General features: G+C 43.1%; 1 protein-coding gene across 6 annotated transcripts in view; it reads right to left on the reverse strand.

The window, feature by feature from the left end:
• Window positions 1-19046, reverse strand: part of GTF2I (general transcription factor IIi) — a 103454-nt gene that overhangs the window by 58738 nt on the left and 25670 nt on the right. For all 6 annotated transcript variants that reach the window (XM_037990524.2, XM_037990521.2, XM_037990522.2 and 3 more), the window contains exons 2-6: window positions 17190-17293; window positions 14603-14741; window positions 6193-6327; window positions 4483-4666; window positions 4279-4307 (exon numbers count right to left, since the gene is read on the reverse strand). In XM_037990524.2, the coding sequence (XP_037846452.1) occupies window positions 4279-4307; window positions 4483-4666; window positions 6193-6327; window positions 14603-14741; window positions 17190-17288 (586 nt within the window). In that variant the 5' untranslated portion in view covers window positions 17289-17293. The remainder of the gene's footprint in view (window positions 1-4278; window positions 4308-4482; window positions 4667-6192; window positions 6328-14602; window positions 14742-17189; window positions 17294-19046) is intronic.

Consider the following 19046-nt stretch of genomic DNA (forward strand, 5'->3'; position numbering starts at 1 on the left):
AATAAATAAATAAATAAATAAAAATAATAAAACTTTTAAGTCTGAAATTTAACATAAACATGATAAATAAATATTTCTCCATCTTAAAAGAGATTTACACAAAAATCCTACCACTAACATCATAGTTCATGGTCAAAATACTTTCCTACTAATATCACAAGGTGATGTCTGCTATTGCCAATGCTATTTGACATTTATATTCTAGCCAGAGCAACAAGAATAAGAAATAAGAGCCGGGCGCGGTGGCTCAAGCCTGTAATCCCAGCACTTTGGGAGGCCGAGATGGGCGGATCACGAGGTCAGGAGATCGAGACCATCCTGGCTAACACGGTGAAACCCCGTCTCTACTAAAAGATACAAAAAACTAGCCGGGCGAGGTGGCGGGCGCCTGTAGTCCCAGCTACTCGGGAGGCTGAGGCAGGAGTATGGCAGGAACCCGGGAGGCGGAGCTTGCAGTGAGCTGAGATCCGGCCACAGCACTCCAGCCTGGGCGACAGAGCAAGACTCCCTCTCAAAAAAAAAAAAAAAAAAAAAGAATAAGAAATAAGAGGCACTTAGATTGCAAAGGAAGTGGTAAATTGTCTTGATTCTCACACAACATGATCTCCTACACAGAAAGTCCAGAAATAAACATAGGGTCAAATGATTTTCAACAAAGATGACAAGGATATCCCGAGGGAAAGGACAGTCTTTTCAGCAAATTGTCCTGGAATCAAAGGACATCCACGTGCAAAAAGATGAATTTACACCCTTACCTTGTGCAACATACAAAAATGACGTCAAAATGAACCATAGATCTAAATATAAGAGCCAAAGCTATAAGACTTGCGGAAGAAAACATAGAAGTCAAATCTTCATGCCTTTGGGTTATGCAATGGTTTCTTACATATGAAGTCAAAAGCATAAGTGAGGGCCGGGCGCAGTGGCTCATGCCTGCAATCCCAGCACTTTGGGAGACCAAGGTGGGCAGATCACCTGAGGTCTGGAGTTTGAGAATAGCCTGACCAACATGGTGACACCCCATCTCCACTAAAAATACAAAAGCTATCCAGGCATGGTGGTGGGCACCTGTAGTCCCAGCTACTCAGGAGGCTGAGACAGGAGAACTGCTTGAACCCAGGAGGTGGAGGTTGCAGTGAGCTGAGATCACGCCACTGCACTCCAGCCTGGGTGACACAGTGAGACTCTGTCTCAAAAACAACAACAACAACAACAAAAAAGCATAAGTGACAAAAGAATAAACTGGTTTTTATCAAAATTTAAAACGTTTCTGCCTCAAAAGATACTACCAAGCAGGTGAAAAAGACAAGTTATACAGTAAGAATAATGTAGATTTATTAGAATTGGAGAAAATATTCCCAAATCCTGTACTCTAGCCTGGATAACAGAGTGACACCATCGCAAAAAGAAAAAAAAAAAAAAATTAACAAATCATCAATTAGGGACTTATATCAAGACTATATAAAAAACTCTTAAGACTCAATAATAAAAAGACAAATAAACCCAATTTTTAAATGGGAAAAGGACCTAAAAGGACCTAAATAGATATTTATCCAAAAAATATGTATGGATGACCAATAAGCACAATGAAAGATAACACAAGCCTGTAATCCCAGCACTTTGGGAGGCCGACGCAGGTGGATCACTTGCGTTCAGGAGTTCCAGACCAGCCTGGCCAACACGCAAAAGCTTGTCTCTACCAAAAAAGGTTCAGAAATGAGCTGGGTATGGTGGTGCACGCCTGTAGTCCTAGCTACTGAGAAGCTCAGGCAGCAGGATTGCTTGAGCCTGGGAGGTTGAGGCTGCACTGAGCTGAGATGGCACCAGTACACTCTAGCCTGGGCAACAGAGTGAGACCCTGTCTCAAAAAAGAAGGTAAAAGATAACACAACATCAACAATCACTAGAGAAATTTTAAAAAGTCAAACAAAAATGAGATACCACGTCACACCTATTACAATGGCTAAAATCAAGAAGTAAGTTGGCAGAAATGTGGGGGTAACCCTCCTATCCTGCTGCTAGAATATAACATGGTATAGCCACCTTGGAAAACAGCTTGTCAGTTTCTTCAAAGTTCAGTGTAGCAGGGTGCGATGGCTCATGCCTGTAATCTCAGCACTCTGGGAGGCCTCCCTTGATCATGAGGTCAAGAGATTGAGACTATCCTGGCCAACATAGTGAAACCCCATCTCTACTAAAAATACAAAAATTAGCCGGGCATGGTGGCACGTGTCTGTAATCCCAGCTACTTGGGAGGCTGAGGCAGGTGAATCTCTTGAACCCAGCAGGCGGAGGTTGCAGTGAGCCACCAAGATCGTGCCACTGCACTCCAACCTGGTGACAGAGCGAGACTCCATCTCATTAAAAAAAAAAAAAAAAGGTTCAGCATAAATTTACCCTATTCCTAGTAATTGCACTCCTATGTAAATCCAAGAGATATCAAGGAATATGTCCAGACAAAAACTTGCTCAAGTATGTTCACTGTAACATTATTCCCAATACCCAAAAGTAGAAACAACCAAAATATCTATAAATTGATGATTGGATCAACAGGCGGTATATGTTCCTGTCATAGAATAATTAGTGCTCAGCAATAAAAAGAAACTACGGATACACCCATCAAGCTCGATGAGCCTTGAATGAATGATGCTCAGTGTAAAAAGCTCATTTCAATAGGATACATACTACGTATTCCGTTTCTACAACATTCATGAAATAAGAGAGATAGGCATGACGAAAACATCCCAAAATTAGACTGTGATGAAGGGTGAAAAACCCTTAAAACCATTTTAAGACTATAAATCTACTATTAGTGAATTATATACTTAAGACAGGTGAATTTGTCTGGGCGCAGTGGTGCACACCTGCAATCCCAGCACTTTGGGAGGCCGGGGCAGGCGGATCATTTGAGGTCAGGAGTTTGAGATCATCCTGGCTAACATGGTGAAACCCCAATCTCTACTAAAAATACAAAAAAAATCAGTCAGGCGTGGTGGCACACACCTGTAATCCCAGCTACTCTGGAGGCTGAGGCAGGAAAATCACTTGAACCTGGGAGGCGGAGGCTGCAGTGAGCCGAGATCACACCACTGCACTCCAGCCTTGGCGACAGAGCAAGACTCCGTCTCAAAAAGATAATAATAAAATAAGACAAGTGAATTTTATGGTATATCAATTATACCTCAATAAATCTGCTAAAAAATTAATCTTTTCACCACAATGAGAATAAAACAAAGGTTAATAGAAAATACAATGTGTATGTTTATGTATATATAATTTTTTCCTTTCATCCTTACATGGTTAAGAGTATTCCAGTGATACTGGTTATTTACTTCCGAAAGTCTCAAATAAACCTGGCTCTAAAGGATACCACTCTTTATCCTGTTTTCCCTTCACATGAAATGGCTAGACTTCCCTAAAGGAAGCTGAAATCCTCATCATTCTTCAAGGGCCCATAGAAATGCTCTCTTCCTCATGAACTCTTCCCTGAACTATAAAGGAATCTAACCTCCAGTAACATCCACAGCCCTTTCTCAGAACCATTCTTGCAGTAGGGATGTGATGCTCCTGCCATGTTCACTTTACAGACTTTTCTCTCTTCCGTGAGACTCTCAGCTCTCAAAAGTTGTAATGCTGATACACAGATGCGTATCCCCTCCCCACCCAATGCTGTGCCCAACAATGCCTTGCCTAGTCAATGACATTAGGTCAATTAAATCCTACTCATAATTCTGCTAAGTGAGGGCAGATACATGATCTTCTATAGAAAACAAGCAGCAGAGCTGAAAACAAAAAAACAGCCAGGCGCGGTGGCTCACGCCCGTAATCCTAGAAATTTTGGAGGCTGAGGTGGGTGGATCATGAGGTCAGGAGTTCAAACCCAGCCTGGTCAAGATGGTGAAATCCCATCTCTACTAAAAATACAAAAATTAGCCAGGTGTGGTGGCGAGCACCTATAATCCCAGCTACTCGGGAGGCTGAGGCAGAGAATTGCTTGAACCCGGGAGGCGGAGGTTGCAGTGAGCCGAGATCGCACCATTGCACTCCAGCCTAGGCGACAGAGCGAGACTCCATCTCAAAAAAAAGAAAACAAAAAAACAAGTCTCCACTTTTGTAGCTCAATGAACCTTTCGTGGATTATATAAACATCTAAACAGCCCATCCAAAAATGTCTGATATCATATTCTCAAAGAAAATAAAACAGAAACCATTGAAGTGTGTTAAAATCTAGCAAAACGGAGGCCAGCCAGCTATCAAGGAAGTGAATCTCTTACTTACCTAGATGCTTCTTTGGCTCTAAGAAAGGTCTGCATTAAAACAAAACAAAACAAAACTCCATATGAATACACAAAATTATTGTAGCACATACATTTAAATGACTTCTGTGTTAAATATGAATTTTAAAACTCTATTAACATAAGCTGAATATTCAAATTTACATGAATCAACTGATGATGGCTACAAAGGGAGAAAGCACTTCACCTCTTAATGATGAATGAAATCCCTGCTTTGTTCTCCAAAATCCATTTCAGGGTTGCAAGATCATAGTTCTCGGGGTGTTTAAAGGCAACGCCTTCCGGAAGCCCCTGCACTACCACAGCCGACTGGTCTCGCAGCATCTTCTCATATGGTACAGGTACCACTGTGGATTTGCCTAAAGCTTTCCCTGGGGGAGGTGAAAAGCAGATGAACATCATTCAATGGTAAGATTAAAAAACGAAATCATCGCTAGCTTATTGTGGCTTAATAAGGACATCCATGATTTCTTATAATATGTGATTTCGAAATTAATTAATACTACAGCATTCTAGCTCCCCATATCAGCAGAAGGTCTAAACCTGAAACTGATCCAAAGGGCCAAAATGAAAAGTAGATACAATATTTTACTTTAAAAACTACACAGAGAGAGCAATGGCTGGTTTCTTGCACTATTGCCTTTCTTGAAGATGGCCCCTCCTGGCATATTCTCAGGTACAATTTGGCCTCAGAATATAGAAGCCCAGCACATCCAACCATTACCATAAAATATCAGGAATATTTCAGCTAATATTCTCATTGAAAACTTATCAGGTAAACACAGGCTTCCCATTCACAAATGAGTATATACTGTCAACCTATTGGGCAGTGAGCCTCACACATACTGAAAATCCCATTCCAGAGAATTGATTTGCACCTATGACCCCACAGTAAAACCTCAGTCTCCTCCTTTGACTGTTTTCGTGTTAAGAGCTTCATTTTATGATGGGACAAGAATAACAAAAGGTGGCTTTGCAGGGAATTGGAGAGATGAGCATGCATATTAGAAAGAAACAGCTAGGCTGGGCATGGTGGCTCACGCCTGTAATCCCAGCACTTTGGGAGGCCAAGGTGGGCGGATCACCTGAGGTCAGGAGTTCAAGACCAGACTGGCCAATGTGGTGAAACCTCATCTCTACTAAAATTTAATACAAAAATTAGCCGGGCATGGTGCCGGACACCTGTAATCCCAGTTACTTGGGGGGCTAAGGCAGGAGAATCACTTGAACCTGGGAGGCGGAGGTTGCAGTGAGCCGAGATCATGCCATTGCACTCCAGCCTGGGTGACAGAGAGAGACTCCATCTCAAAAAAAGAAAGAAAGAAAGAAAGAAAGAAACAGCTCTACTGGTGACATTTCTTCCTGGGTTCCTTCAAAATGGAAGTGGAAGAAAGTAAGGTTATTGCAGGGCTGGGCACGGTGGCTACGGCCGGGCGTGGTGGCTAGGGCCAGGCGCGGTGGCTCACACCTGTAATCCCAGCACTTTGGGAGGCCGAGGCAGGCGGATCATGAGGTCAGGAGAAACCCCATCTCTATTAAACAGTGAAACCCTGTCTCTATTAAAAATACAAAAAAAAAAAAAAAAAAAATTAGCCAAGTGTGGTGGTGGGCATCTATAGTCCCAGCTACTCGGGAGGCTGAGGCAGGAGAATGGTGTGAATCTGGGAGGTGAAGCTTGCAGTGAGCCGAGATCGCGCCACTGCACTCCAGCCTGGGTGACAGAGTGAGACTCCGTCTCAAAACAAAAAAAAAAAAAAAAAAGAAAGTAAGGTTATTTATTGCTAATCCATTCAATCAGTGAAAATGTGCGTCATATAATTTTCAAATCAATTAATCTCCCCTTTAGAAAACTCAATTATATAATACATCTTTTAGAAAAATTAAGTATTGTTTTTACCATAGCAAAAGCAGAAATAGTCCTCAACTGTTTTTCTGAGTGTTTCAATTTCTACAGCATCTACACTCATTCGATTTGCCTGGGTTGTAGATTTCATTTTATGCATCTCTGCAGCTTTTTCTTCTTCTTCAACACCTGTAAAAAACGATAATAATAATAATAATAAAAAGATCCATATCCATTACCTTAATATTTGTTTTTTAGTAAAAATCGTTTTCCTGTATTCTAACAAGGAAAACTATTTTTAACATGTATTCTAACAGGAAAAAATACTTCTTAACTATTCTTTAACATTTATTAGTCATTTGTGATTTGTTATAAAAGCAAAAAAGAGGCTAAGCCCAAGGGCTCAAGCCTGTAATCCCACCACCTTGGGAGGCTGAAGCAGGAGGACTGCTTGAGCCCAGGAGTTCAAGACCAGCTTTGGCAACATAACAAGGACCCATCTCTGCAAAAAAATGAAACTAGCCAGGTATAGCAGTGCGTGTCTGCAGTCCTAGCTGTTTGAGGGCTGAAGTGATTGCTTGAGCCTAGAAGTTTAAGGCTGCAGTGAGCTATGACCCGGCCAAGAACATACCTCTGCACTCCAGCCAAGGTGACAGAGAGAGACTGTCTCGTAAATTTTTAAAAAAAGAAAACATAAAAAAAAGGCCAGGTGCGGCTCACGCCTGTAATCCCAGCACTTTGGGAGGCCGAGGCGGACAGATCACAAGGTCAAGAGATCGAGAGCATCCTGGCCAACATGGTGAAACCCCGTCTCTACTAAAAATACAAAAATTAGCTGGGTGTGGTGGCGCACACCTGTAGTCTCAGCTACTTGGGAGGCTGAGGCAGGAGAATCGCTTGAATTCGGGAGGTGGAGGGTACAGTGAGCCAAGATTGCGCCACTGCACTCCAGCCTGGTGACAGAGCGAGACTCCGTCTCAAAAAAATAAAAAATAAAGGGCAGGGAGACAGAGATTTAAAAGGGAACTCTTCAAATAAAAATCTAAAATACGTAAATGAGATGAATGAAAGTAATATGAAATGGTGACCATCTCTGAAATAAGTGTAGCTATAGCTAAAAATACTACATACTAGTACCCTTGTACTAGTTTTAAAAAGAAAATTTGTATTGGTTACAAATTTAAATGAGAAGATTATCAACACACAAAAATTCTAGGCTTACAAAATCTAGCAGGATAACAAATAGATACAAGTAGCACTTGAAACATGGCTGGTCCAAATTCAGATGTTTCATGAGTGTACAATACACAATGGATTTTGAAGACTTAGTACAAAAAAAGTATGACAAATAATCTATTAATTTTTTCTTTTTTTTTTTGGAAACAGAGTCTTGCTCTGTCACCAGGCACCAGATCGTGCAGTGGCACGATCTCAGCTCACTGCAATCTCTGCCTCCCAGGTTCAAGCGATTCTCCTGCCTCAGCCTCCCGAGTAGCTGGGATTACAGGTGCGCACCACCACTCCTAGCTAATTTTTGTTATTTTTAGTGGAGACGGGGTTTCACCATGTTGGCCAGATAGTCTCGATCTCCTGACCTCATGATTCGCCCACCTCTGCCTCCCAAAGTGCTGGGATTACAGGCATAAACCACTGCACCCAGCCCATTAATAATTTTTAAATTGATTACATTTGAAATATTTTAGATAAGTTAAAGTATTACCAGTAAAATGAATTTCACTTGTTTTTCTTTATTCTTCTTTAATGTTCTAACTAGAAAGTTTTAAATTATGTGAGTAACTCACATGACACTTTTTTCTGCTGAACAACGCTTTTCTAAATCTCAGAAAAGGGCTCAGAATTCTCCTGAAGAATTTCCGTGATTGCCTCCTAAACCTATTGATTATGTTCAGAAGGCCAGTAATTGCTCTTTATCTGCAAAGTACTTTATACAAACAAGTAAGAGGTACTTGAGAATTAGGCTGGATGCAGTGGTTCATGCCTGTAATCCCAGCACTTTGGGAGAACAAGAAGGGTGGATCACCTGAGGTCAGGAGTTTAAGATCAGCCTGGCCAACATGGTGAAATCCCGTCTCTACTAAACAAACAAACAAACAAACAAACAAAACACACAAAAATTAGCCAGGTGTAGTGGCACATATCTATAATCCCAGCTACTTGGGAGGCTGAGGCAGGAGACTTGCCTGAACCTGGGAGGTACAAGTTGCAATAAGCCAAGATCGCCCCACTGCACCCCAGCCTGGGCGATAGTGAGACTCTGTCTCAAAAAAAAGAGAAAAAGAAGAATTTAAAAAATAAAAGAGAGAGAGAAAAAGGAGAATTACAAAAACCATTCTCCATGGATCAAATTATTAACAATGAGACCAGTCATGGTGGCTCACGCCAGTAATCCCAGCACCATGGGAGGACAAGGCGGGTGGATCACTTGAGGTCAGGATTTCAAGACCAGCCTGACCAACATGGTAAAACCCTACTACTAAAAACACAAAAATTAGCTCTGCGTGCCTGTAATCCCAGCTACTCGGGAGGCTAAGACAGGAGAATCGCTTGAACCTGGGAGGCAGAGGTTGCAGTGAGCCAAGATTACGCCACTGCACTCCAGCCTGGATGACAGAGCAAGATTCCTTTTCAAAAATAAAAATAAAAATACAAAAAATTTAAAAAAAAATTATTAGCAATGAAAACAAAGTATGAATACTGATGGACAGTGACCACAGCTTGCAACTGAGGACAGCGCCCTTAATGCTTACTTCTAACCAGTGGAGAACCATGTAAGCCAGGCAGGACAGGGAAGGGGAGAATAAGCACAGCTGCGGGCAGGCTTATGGTATCGGTGGGGCAGATGGCAGCTGATACACACACAATCAAAACCGCATTATTAATATAAAGAAACACAGAAACATAATCAATGCCTGAACATTTCTCAACATTATAATATTGACATTTTAAAAATAGGTTACTAACATAAAGCTCAGAAGATTATAGCATGGGGGTGGGGGATGAGGGAGGAATACAGTGGCAGGGGATAGTTTTTAAAAGAAATGAAAAATACAATTGGGAATTAAAATTCGTGAATTAACAAAACTTTTTATTCACTAATAATTTGCTGAATGTATCCCAATTTAATCTAAACTGACATCAGAAGTTTAACTTTAGACCTGAGTGGCATACAGGCATCTGCGGGAGATATTGTTAGGTTCAATTCCAGACCACCACAATAACGCAAGTATAAAGTAAGGTCACACAAATATTTTGGTTTCCCAATGCATATAAAAGTTACATGGACTCTTGCTTTCATGAAAGATCTCTCTGTAGTATGACGCTATTTGATAGCATTTTACCCACAGTAGAACTTGTTTCAAAATTGGAGTCAATCCTCCGAAACCCTGCCATATACTCTAAATCCTTTGTTATCATTTCAACAATGTTCGCGGAGGTTGCAGTGAGCTGAGATCACGCCAGGCACTCCAGCCTGGGCAACAAGAGCGAAACTCTGTCTCAAAAAATACATAAATAAATAAATAAAAATGGCATGCATCTCCTTATACACCTCTATCAGGACTCTGTGAGTGATTATGAGCAGTCATATTTTGAAAGCAATCTTTTTTCTGAGCAGTAGGTCTCAAAAGTGGGCTTAAAACATTCGGTGAGGCCAGGCACGGTGGCTCAAGCCTGTAATTCCAGCACTTTGGGAGGCTGAGATGGGCGGATCACGAGGTCAGGAGATCGAGACCATCCTGGCTAACATGGTGAAACCCCGTCTCTACTAAAAAATACAAAAAAATAGCCGGGCGAGGTGGCGGGCGCCTGTAGTCCCAGCTACTCGGGAGGCTGAGGCAGGAGAATGGCGTAAACCCAGGAGGCAGAGCTTGCAGTGAGCTGAGATCCGGCCACTGCACTCCAGCCTGGGCGACAGAGCGAGACTCCGTCTCAAAAAAAAAAAAAAAATTCGGTGAACAATGCTATCAAGAGATATGCTGTCATCCAGGCTTTATTGTTCTATCAAGAGAGCACACACAGGCAGAGCAGATTTAGTGTAACTCCTCGGGACTCCAGGATTTTCAGCATGGTAAATGAGCATGGCTTCAAAGTAACCAGCAGCATTAGCCCCTCACAAGGGATTCAGTCTGTCCTTTGAAGCTTTGAAGCCAGGAATGGACTTCTCTCTAGCTAGCAAAGTCCTAGACAGTATCTTCCAATATAAGGCTGTTGTGTCTACACTGAAAATCTGTTTTGTGAGTGTAGCTATCTTCATGAATTAACTCAGCTAGATCTTCTAAAGAACTTGCTGCAGTTTCTACATCAAGCTACTTGCTGCTTTACCTTGCACTTTTATACTTTTATGTTATAGAGACTGTGTCTTTCCTTTTTTTTTTCTGAAACACAGTCTCAAGAGTCCAAGCTGGAGTGCGATGGCGCGATCTCAGCTCACTGCAACCTCCGCCTCCTGAGCTCAAGCAATTCTTGTACCTCAGCCTCCAGAGTAGCTGGGACTACAGGTGCACACCACCAGGCCTGGCTAATGTTTTGTATTTTAGAAGAGACGGGGTTTCACCAGGGTGCCTAGGGTGGTCTTGAACTCCTGAGCTCAGGCGATCCACCCGCCTTGGCCTCCCAAAGTGCTGGGATTACAGGCGCGAGCCACTGCTCCCAGCCGACTGTGTCCTTCCTTAAACCGCATAAGTCAACCGCTGCTAGCTTCCAACTTTTCTTCTGCAGCTTCCTCACCCATCTCAGCCTTCACAGAATTGAAGAGAGTTAGGGCCTCGCTCTGGATTACGCTGTGGCTTAAGGGAATGTTGTGGATGGTTTGATCTTCTATCCAGACCATTCAAACTTTCTTCCTGTCAGCAATAAGCTGTTTTGCTTTATCATTTGCGTGTTCACTGGAGCAGCACTTTTCATTTCCTTCGAGAACTTTTCCTATACATTCTCCACCTGGCTAGCTAGCTGCCTACCTCACCTGCTGACATGCCTTCCTCACTAAGCTTCATCATTTCTGCTTTTGATATTAAGTGAGCAGCCTGCAACTCTTCCTTTCATTTGAACACTCACAGGCCACTATAGGGCTATTCATTGGCCTAATTTCTTTTTCTTTTCTTTCTTTTTTTTGTTGAGATGGAATCTCGCTCTGTCGCCCAGGTTGGAGTGCAGTGGCACAATCTTGGCTTACTGCAACCTCCGCCTCCCAGGTTCAAGTGACTCTCCTGCCTCCTAAATAGCTGGGACTACATGTGCGCGCCACCACACCTTTTGTATTTTTAGTAGAGACGGGGTTTCACCATGTTGGCCAGGATGGTCTCGATCTCTTGACCTCGTGGTCCACCCATCTCGGCCTCCCAAAGTGCTGGGATTACCACTGCCCTGGCCGGCCTCATTTCAATATTGTGTCTCAGGGACCAGGGAGGCTTGAGGAGAGGGAATGATGGGGGACCAGGCGATTAGTGAAGCAGTCAGAACACATATTTACCAATTAGGTTTGCCATCTTATATGCGTGCATTTGAGGACTCCCAATACAATACTAACATCGAAGATCACTGATCTCAATACCTTGAACCAAGGAGGCAGACATTGCAGTGAGCCGAGATCGCACCACTGCAGTCTGGCCAAGGTGACAGAGCGAGCCTCCGTCTCAAAAAAAAAAAAAAAAAAAAAAAAAAAAAGGCCGGGCGCGGTGGCTCATGCCTGTAATCCCAGCACTTTGGGAGGCCGAGGCGGGTGGATCACGAGGTCAGGAGATCGAGAACATCCTGGCTAACACGGTGAAACCTCGTCTCTACTAAAAAATACAAAAAATTAGCCGGGCGAGATGGCCGGCGCCTGTAGTCCCAGCTACTCGCTACTCCGGAGGCTGAGGCAGGAGGATGGCGTGAACCCAAGAGGCGGAGGTTGCAGTGAGCTGAGATCAGGCCACTGCACTCCAGCCTGGGTGACAGAGCGAGACTCCGTCTCAAAAAAAAAAAAAATATCCACCACAGCGGAAGCAATAGTCATGAAAAAGTCTGAACTAGTTAGTGCTATGCCAAGAGTTAACAAAATGTGACATAGAGAACCAAGTGGGTACATGCTGCCAGAAAAACAGTACCAACAGACTTGACAAAAGGTTGCCACAAATACTCAATTTATGCAAACCGCAGTATCTGCCAGGCCAGGCACAAAAAAAAATGATGTACGCCCAGTCGGGCGCAGTGGCTCACCCCTGTAATCCCAGCACTTTGGGAGATCAAGGCGGGCAGATCACCTGAGATCGGGAGTTCGAGACCAGCCTGACCAACATGGAGAAACTCCGTCTCTACCAAAAATACAAAATTAGCTGGGCATGCTGGAGCATGCCTGTAATCCCAGCTACTCAGGAGGCTGAGGCAGGAAATCACTTGAACCCAAGAGACAGAGGTTGCGGTGAGCCGAGATCGCACCACTGCACTCCAGCCTGGGCAACAAGAGCAAAACTCCATCTCAAAAAAACAAAAACAACAGCAAAAAAAACCGAGGTATGCTTATATATATTATGTGCCTATAGATACCCTAGCTTTTTTGTTCCCTTTCCATATTTTTAAGAAAATGCTGTATCAGGCTGGGCACAGTGGCTCACGCCTGTAATCTCAGCACTTTGGGAGGCCAAGGCAGGTGGATCATGAGGTCAGGAGATCAAGACCATCTGGGCTAACACGGTGGAAACCCTGTCTCTAATAAAAATATAAAAAATTAGCCAGGCATGGTGGCGGGTGTCTGTAGTCCCAGCTACTTGGGAGGCTGAGGCAGGAGAATGGCGTGAACCTGGGAGGCGGAGTATGCAGTGAGCCGAGATCACGCCACTGCACTCCAGCCTGGACGACAGAGCAAGACTCCATCTCAAAAACAAAAACACAAAAAAAAAGAAAATGCTGTATCAATCAGTTAACATAAAACCTACAAACAGTGTTAGGTTAAACACAGATATGAAAATTGTCATACTGTGAAAGGCTGTGAGTATTAACACCCTATAGTAAATTTCAACACTGTGTTCCAACGTCAGGTAACCTCACCACTGCTCTAAATGAGAATTACAAAACTCACTGAAGACTGTGATAAGGTGATTCCACTGAGGGAATGGAGGAGAACTGTTTAATTTTGCATATGCTTAAACAAACTCATTTGCACAGTAAATAATGATTTTCAACACACCAAATTTTTATCTAGAAAAGAACTCCTGGCTGGGCGTGGTGGCTCAAGCCTGTAATCCCAGCACTTTGGGAGGCCAAGATGGGTAGATCACCTGAAGTCAGGAGTTCAAGACCAGCCTGATCAACGTGACAAAACCCTGTCTCTACTAAAAAATACAAAAAATTAGCCAGGTATGGTGGTGCGCACCTGTAATCCCAGCTACTCCAGAGGCTGAGGTAGAAGAATTGCTTGAACATGGGAGGTGGAGGTTGCAGTGAGCTGAGATCGCACCACTGCACTCCAGCCTGGTGACAGACCGAGACCCCATCTCTAAAAAAAAAAAAAAAAAAGGCCAAGAGTGGTGGCTCATGCCTGAAATCCTAGCACTTTGGGAGGCCAAGGCAAGCAGATCACCTGAGGTCAGGAGTTCGAGACCAACTTGGCCAACATGACAAAACTCTGTCTCTACTAAAATTACAAAAATTAGCCGGGCATGGTGGTGGGCACCTGTAATCCCGGCTACTCAGGAGGCTGAGATAGAAGAATTGCTTGAACACAGGAGGTAGAGGTTGCAGTGAGCCGAGATCACGCCACTGCACTCCAGCCTGGGCGATAAGAGTGAAACTCCGTCTCACAAAAAAAAAGAAAGAAAAAAGAAAGTAACTCCTTACCTAAGTAAAACTTTTAATCTATTCAAAATTTCTCTATCTTCATTACCTTCTCTCTTAATGTATCTCATTAATCCAGAGTAAAGCCAGGCAAGGAACACTGGACAATAAACATTACCATTTTTCTTAACTCTTCAGTATCTATCCTGACATATTTCAGTGATTCCTTTGGAGCATTTTGAAATGTCTCCATAAACATTTCAGAAAATCTTTTCTAGTTTAAACCTCATCCTGCTTTAGAAGAAAATATAACTTGGCCAGGCACAGTGGCTCACGCCTATAATCCCTGTACTTTGGGAGGCCGAGGTGGGCGGATCACCTGAGGTTGGGAGTTCGAGACCAGCCTGACCAACGTGGAGAAACCCCATTTCTACTAAAAATACAAAATTAGCTGGGCATGCTGGCGCATGCCTGTAATCCCAGCTACTAGGGAGGCTGAGGCAGGAGAATCGCTTGAACTCACGAGGCAGGGGTTGTGGTGAGCCGAGATTGCACCACTGCACTCCAGCCTAGGCAACAAGAACGAAACTCCATCTCAAAAAAAAAAAGAAAGAAAGAAAATATAACTTGTCTTACCTATAAATATTTAGGCTTAAAATTAATGAAATGCAAAAGATAAAAATACAATGCTTACAATATTTTACAAAATCTTTTTGAAAATCCTTTCTGGTATTGACAAACGCACGTCCTCTTTCAGTTCCGACGACAAACACGTCTGTTTCATACACTGCAATGCAGGCCACTTCGGCTTTGGACTTGGCCAATTCTTTACACTATAATACAAACAGCAAATATTATGTTACATGCAGACATTTAAGGGCACCGTTTCTGCTCGATGAATTAAAAAAATCTAACAACATGTTTTAAAGGTACTTTGCTTTCAAAATAGTTTTTGGCCTGATTTTAAACAAAAGACAACACAGAATTTATAAGGAAAAAAAGCAGAATTCCCTTGTAATCTCTTATAGATCAGATTCCCCGAGAAGCAGACTGAGAGTTTACACAGGCTTGCTGGGGGTCACTGTCTTACAGCTCTTGGGAGGTGCGATGCAGGCAGGGCTGGACGGCGGAAGCACTGAACACTGATGTAGCTGCATCCAGAGCTAGGAGCTGGTGTGGCCCTCCCCAAGGAAAGAGTAGAAACTTGTGAAAGGTGGCTCAAACAGTCATGGCACCTGCGGCAATAAGTGCCATCAGTACAAAAGGAGGAGGGGTCTGAAACCCACACTACAGCATTCATTACATAATCCCTACCTCCAGAAGTATTCCCCTGTGTACACACAGCCAGAATCACTTTTAGGTGGGCAGAGTATTTACTGACTTTGACTAAGTATATTTCTATAAGATTAAATATTCTTTAAAAACGTTATAGAGTATATAGTATTCTATTTAATGAATATACCTTGGATCATTTACTGATAACATTATTTAAAAGGTTGGTGATTCCAATCTTCCCCCCTAAAAATAACACCACCATAATAACCTGGGAACAAAATATTTATGGGCTTTTTTTTTTTTTTTTTTTTTTTGAGACGGAGTTCCGCTCTGATGCCCAGGCTGGTGTGCAGTGGCGTGATCTCGGCTCACTGCAACCTCCACCTCATGGGTTCAAGCAATTCTCCTGTCTCAGCCTCCAAGTTACTGGGACTACAGGTACATGCTGCTACCCCAGCTAATTTTTTTGTATTTTTAGTAGAGACAGGGATTCACCATGTTGGCCAGGCTGGTCTCGAACTCATGACCTCAGATAATCCACCGCCTCGGGCTCCCAAAGTGCTGGGATTAGGCATGAGCCGCCGCGCCTGGCCTTATGTGCATCTTGAATGACTTTCTCAAAATAGATACAGAGACATGAGAGTAAAAAAAAAAAAACAAAAACAAAACACATTGACAGTAAATACTCTGAATTCTCAAAATCTACTGAAATTTGCTTCCTAATAAGATTCATAGGCGGGGCGCAGTGGCTCACGCCTGTAATCCCAGCACTTTGGGAGGCCGAGGTGGGCGCATCACCGGAGGTCAGGAGTTCGAGACCAGCATGATCAACACGGTGAAACCCCGTCTCTACTAAACATACAAAAAATTACCCGGCAGTGGTGGCAGTCAGCCGCCTGTAATCCAAGCTACTTGGGAGGCTGAGGCAGGAGAATCGCTTGAACCCAGGAAATGGAGGTTGCAGTGAGCTGAGATCACGCCACTGCATTCCAGCCTGGCAACAGAGTGAGACTCCGTATCAAAAAAAAAACAAACATTAACAACAACAACAAAAAACCTCAAGCACCATATTCTAGTATACTATCTCACTCTGAGTAATTGCTAATATTATACATAAATTCAAAGCTAACACTTGCAAAACAAATGCCTAAGGTGATGGCAGAAAAAAATTTGAGATTAAATAGGAAAATTAAACATTTAGGTAAGTTAAGAAGATTCTGAAGCATGGTAATAAAAATGTGATTTCGGCCGGGTGCGGTGGCTTACGCCTGTAATCCCAGCCCTTTGGGAGGCCAAGGCGGGTAGATCACCTGAGGTCGGGAGTTCGAGACCCGCATGACCAACATAGTGAAACCTCGTCCCTACTAAAAATACAAAAAATTAGCTGGGCATGGTGGCACGCGCCTGTAATCCTAGCTACTTGGGAGGCTGAGGCATAAGAACTGCTTGAAGCCAGGGGGCGGAGGTTGCAGGGAGCCGATATCGTGCCATTGCACCCCAGCCTGGGCAACAAGAGCAAAATTCTGTCTCAAATAAACAAATAAATAATAAAACGTGATGTGAAAGGCTTAAATCCGTAACTATTATTCAAGAAGAAAAACTATTCATTGGTCGGGGTGGTGGCTCATGCCTATAATCCCAGCACTTTGGGAAGCTGAGGCGGGTGGACCACGCCAACTGGCCTGGCCAAGATGGCGAAACTCCATCTTTACTAAAAATACAAAACGTAGCTGGGTGCGGTGGCAGGTGCCTGTAATCCCAGCTACTCGGTAGGCTGAGGCAGGAGAATCGTGTGAACCCAGGAGGCAAAGGTTGCAGGGAGCTGAGATCTTGCAACTGCTCTCTTGCCTGAGCGACAGAGTCAGACTCTGTCTCAAAATTAAAAAAAAAGAAAAACTACTCATTAAAACTAAACACCATAAAATTCTATCTTCCACAAAAACAAATCAACCTTATCTACAGCACAGGCCTACCCAACTATGGAATAATGGAACACAAGGCCTCACCATGGACTCGAGAGCTGACATGAGGAATGTCACCACCATCCTGCTCTCCGAGGACTCCTCATCTTCAACGGGTAGGGTGGACATTGCAACTTGGGCCATGATCCCTGTGCAAGAGAAGTAAGAAGAAAGTGAGTGGTAGAAAATCGGTGTCCTAAACCCACAGCCAAAGCTGTGAGGGCCCCTCATGGGTGGCCTAATTTGCAGTTTTCTTGCACTGGAAAAAAAAAAATAAGGTTCAGAAACTAAGTATTTGACTTGTCCCACACCCTCATAAGATAAAGAATCCACCCCCTAACTTTCTATGTATTGTTATTTCCAGAAAATTGGGTCAATATCACACCCCAAATAAATCCAGGTAGCACCCAGAATCAGTGAAATTTCTCCCAAGTAACAGGAAGAGGAGGCAAGGCACTTTAAAACCCAGTGACAGGCAACCACAACTCAACACAGGAAAGAGGTGCCAAGCTCTCTTCTCCCCTGAACATCCTGACACAGAAAAGAGTGGGTGCAGTGAACTGAGGCTGAGTGGAGAGTTCCTCTTCTAAGAAAGCAGATCACAGGCATCAAGTAACATGTAAGATTCTTTATAATACAGCATATTCTGGCCAGGCACGTTGGCTCACACCTGTCATCCCAGCACTTTGGGAGGCTGAGGCAGTCAGATCACCTGAGGTCAGGAGTTTGAGACCAGCCTGGCCAACATGGCGAAACCCCATCTCTACTGAAAATACAAAAATTAGCTGGGTGTGGTGGCGGGCGCCTGTAATCCGAGCTACTCGGAGGCTGAGGCAGGAGAATTGCTTGAACCCAGGAGGCGGAGGCTGCAGTTAGCAGAGATCGCACCATTGCACTCCAGCCTGGGTGACAAGAGCAAAACTCCGTCTCAAAAACAAAAACCAAAACACACAAAAAAACCAGTTAGTAGTGTAAACGTTATCTTATGTATATTTTACCAAAATAAAACCAAGACAATACACCATAAAAAAACATACTGGCCAGTTGTGGTGGATCATGTCTGCAATCCCAGCTCTTTGGGAGGCCGAGGCAGGTGGATTACCTGAGGTCAGGAATTCGGGATTAGCCTGGGCAACATGGCAAAACCCCGTCTCTACTAAAAATACAAAAATTAGCCAGGCAGGGTGGTGGGCACCTGTAATCCCAGCTACTCAGGAGTCTGAGACAGGGGAATCACTTGAACCTAGGAGGCAGAGGTTGCAGTGAGCCGAGATCATCCCACCTCATTTGAGCCTCAGTGACAGAGTGAGACCTTGTCACAAAAATAAAAAACAAAAAAAAAAATTATGTATATTTTACCAAAATAAAACCAGAACAATACACCACATAAAGACATACTAAGATGGCAAAATCTAAAGCAAATTTCTGAAACTGAAATACTAAAAAGGTTTTCTGTAAATAGCATGCAAATTAGGTGCCTATTAAAAACTGTCCCTTTTAATTTAGTTGAATTAATTCTACTTTTAGGGAGGTATTGAATAATTATTTAAATAAACTTAATATGGAAGGATAACTGAAAAATTTAAAAATTAAACACTGGAAACAAGAATAGTAACTGTAAAAACATAAATTAATTTACTGACAACACCCGAGTATTCCTTAAGGAAAGCCCCAGGATTCTGGAGAACATGGACAAGCTATTGAGGAGCTGTCAGCAGAAAACTGTTATGCCTAAAAATGTCAGTAAATCTTTTCCCTATTATTAAAGAGGATGCTCTATTTCACTATTATTAAAGACTGTGATCTAGCTTTACCATCTGTTACCATGTGAATTAATTGCTAGCCCAGATTACCCATCAACAAGTAATGAAGCATACACACTTAGGAAGTTATGCTTTATAA

The sequence above is a fragment of the Chlorocebus sabaeus genome, chromosome 28 (genome assembly GCF_047675955.1).
Source record: "Chlorocebus sabaeus isolate Y175 chromosome 28, mChlSab1.0.hap1, whole genome shotgun sequence".
Lineage (NCBI taxonomy): Eukaryota > Metazoa > Chordata > Mammalia > Primates > Cercopithecidae > Chlorocebus > Chlorocebus sabaeus.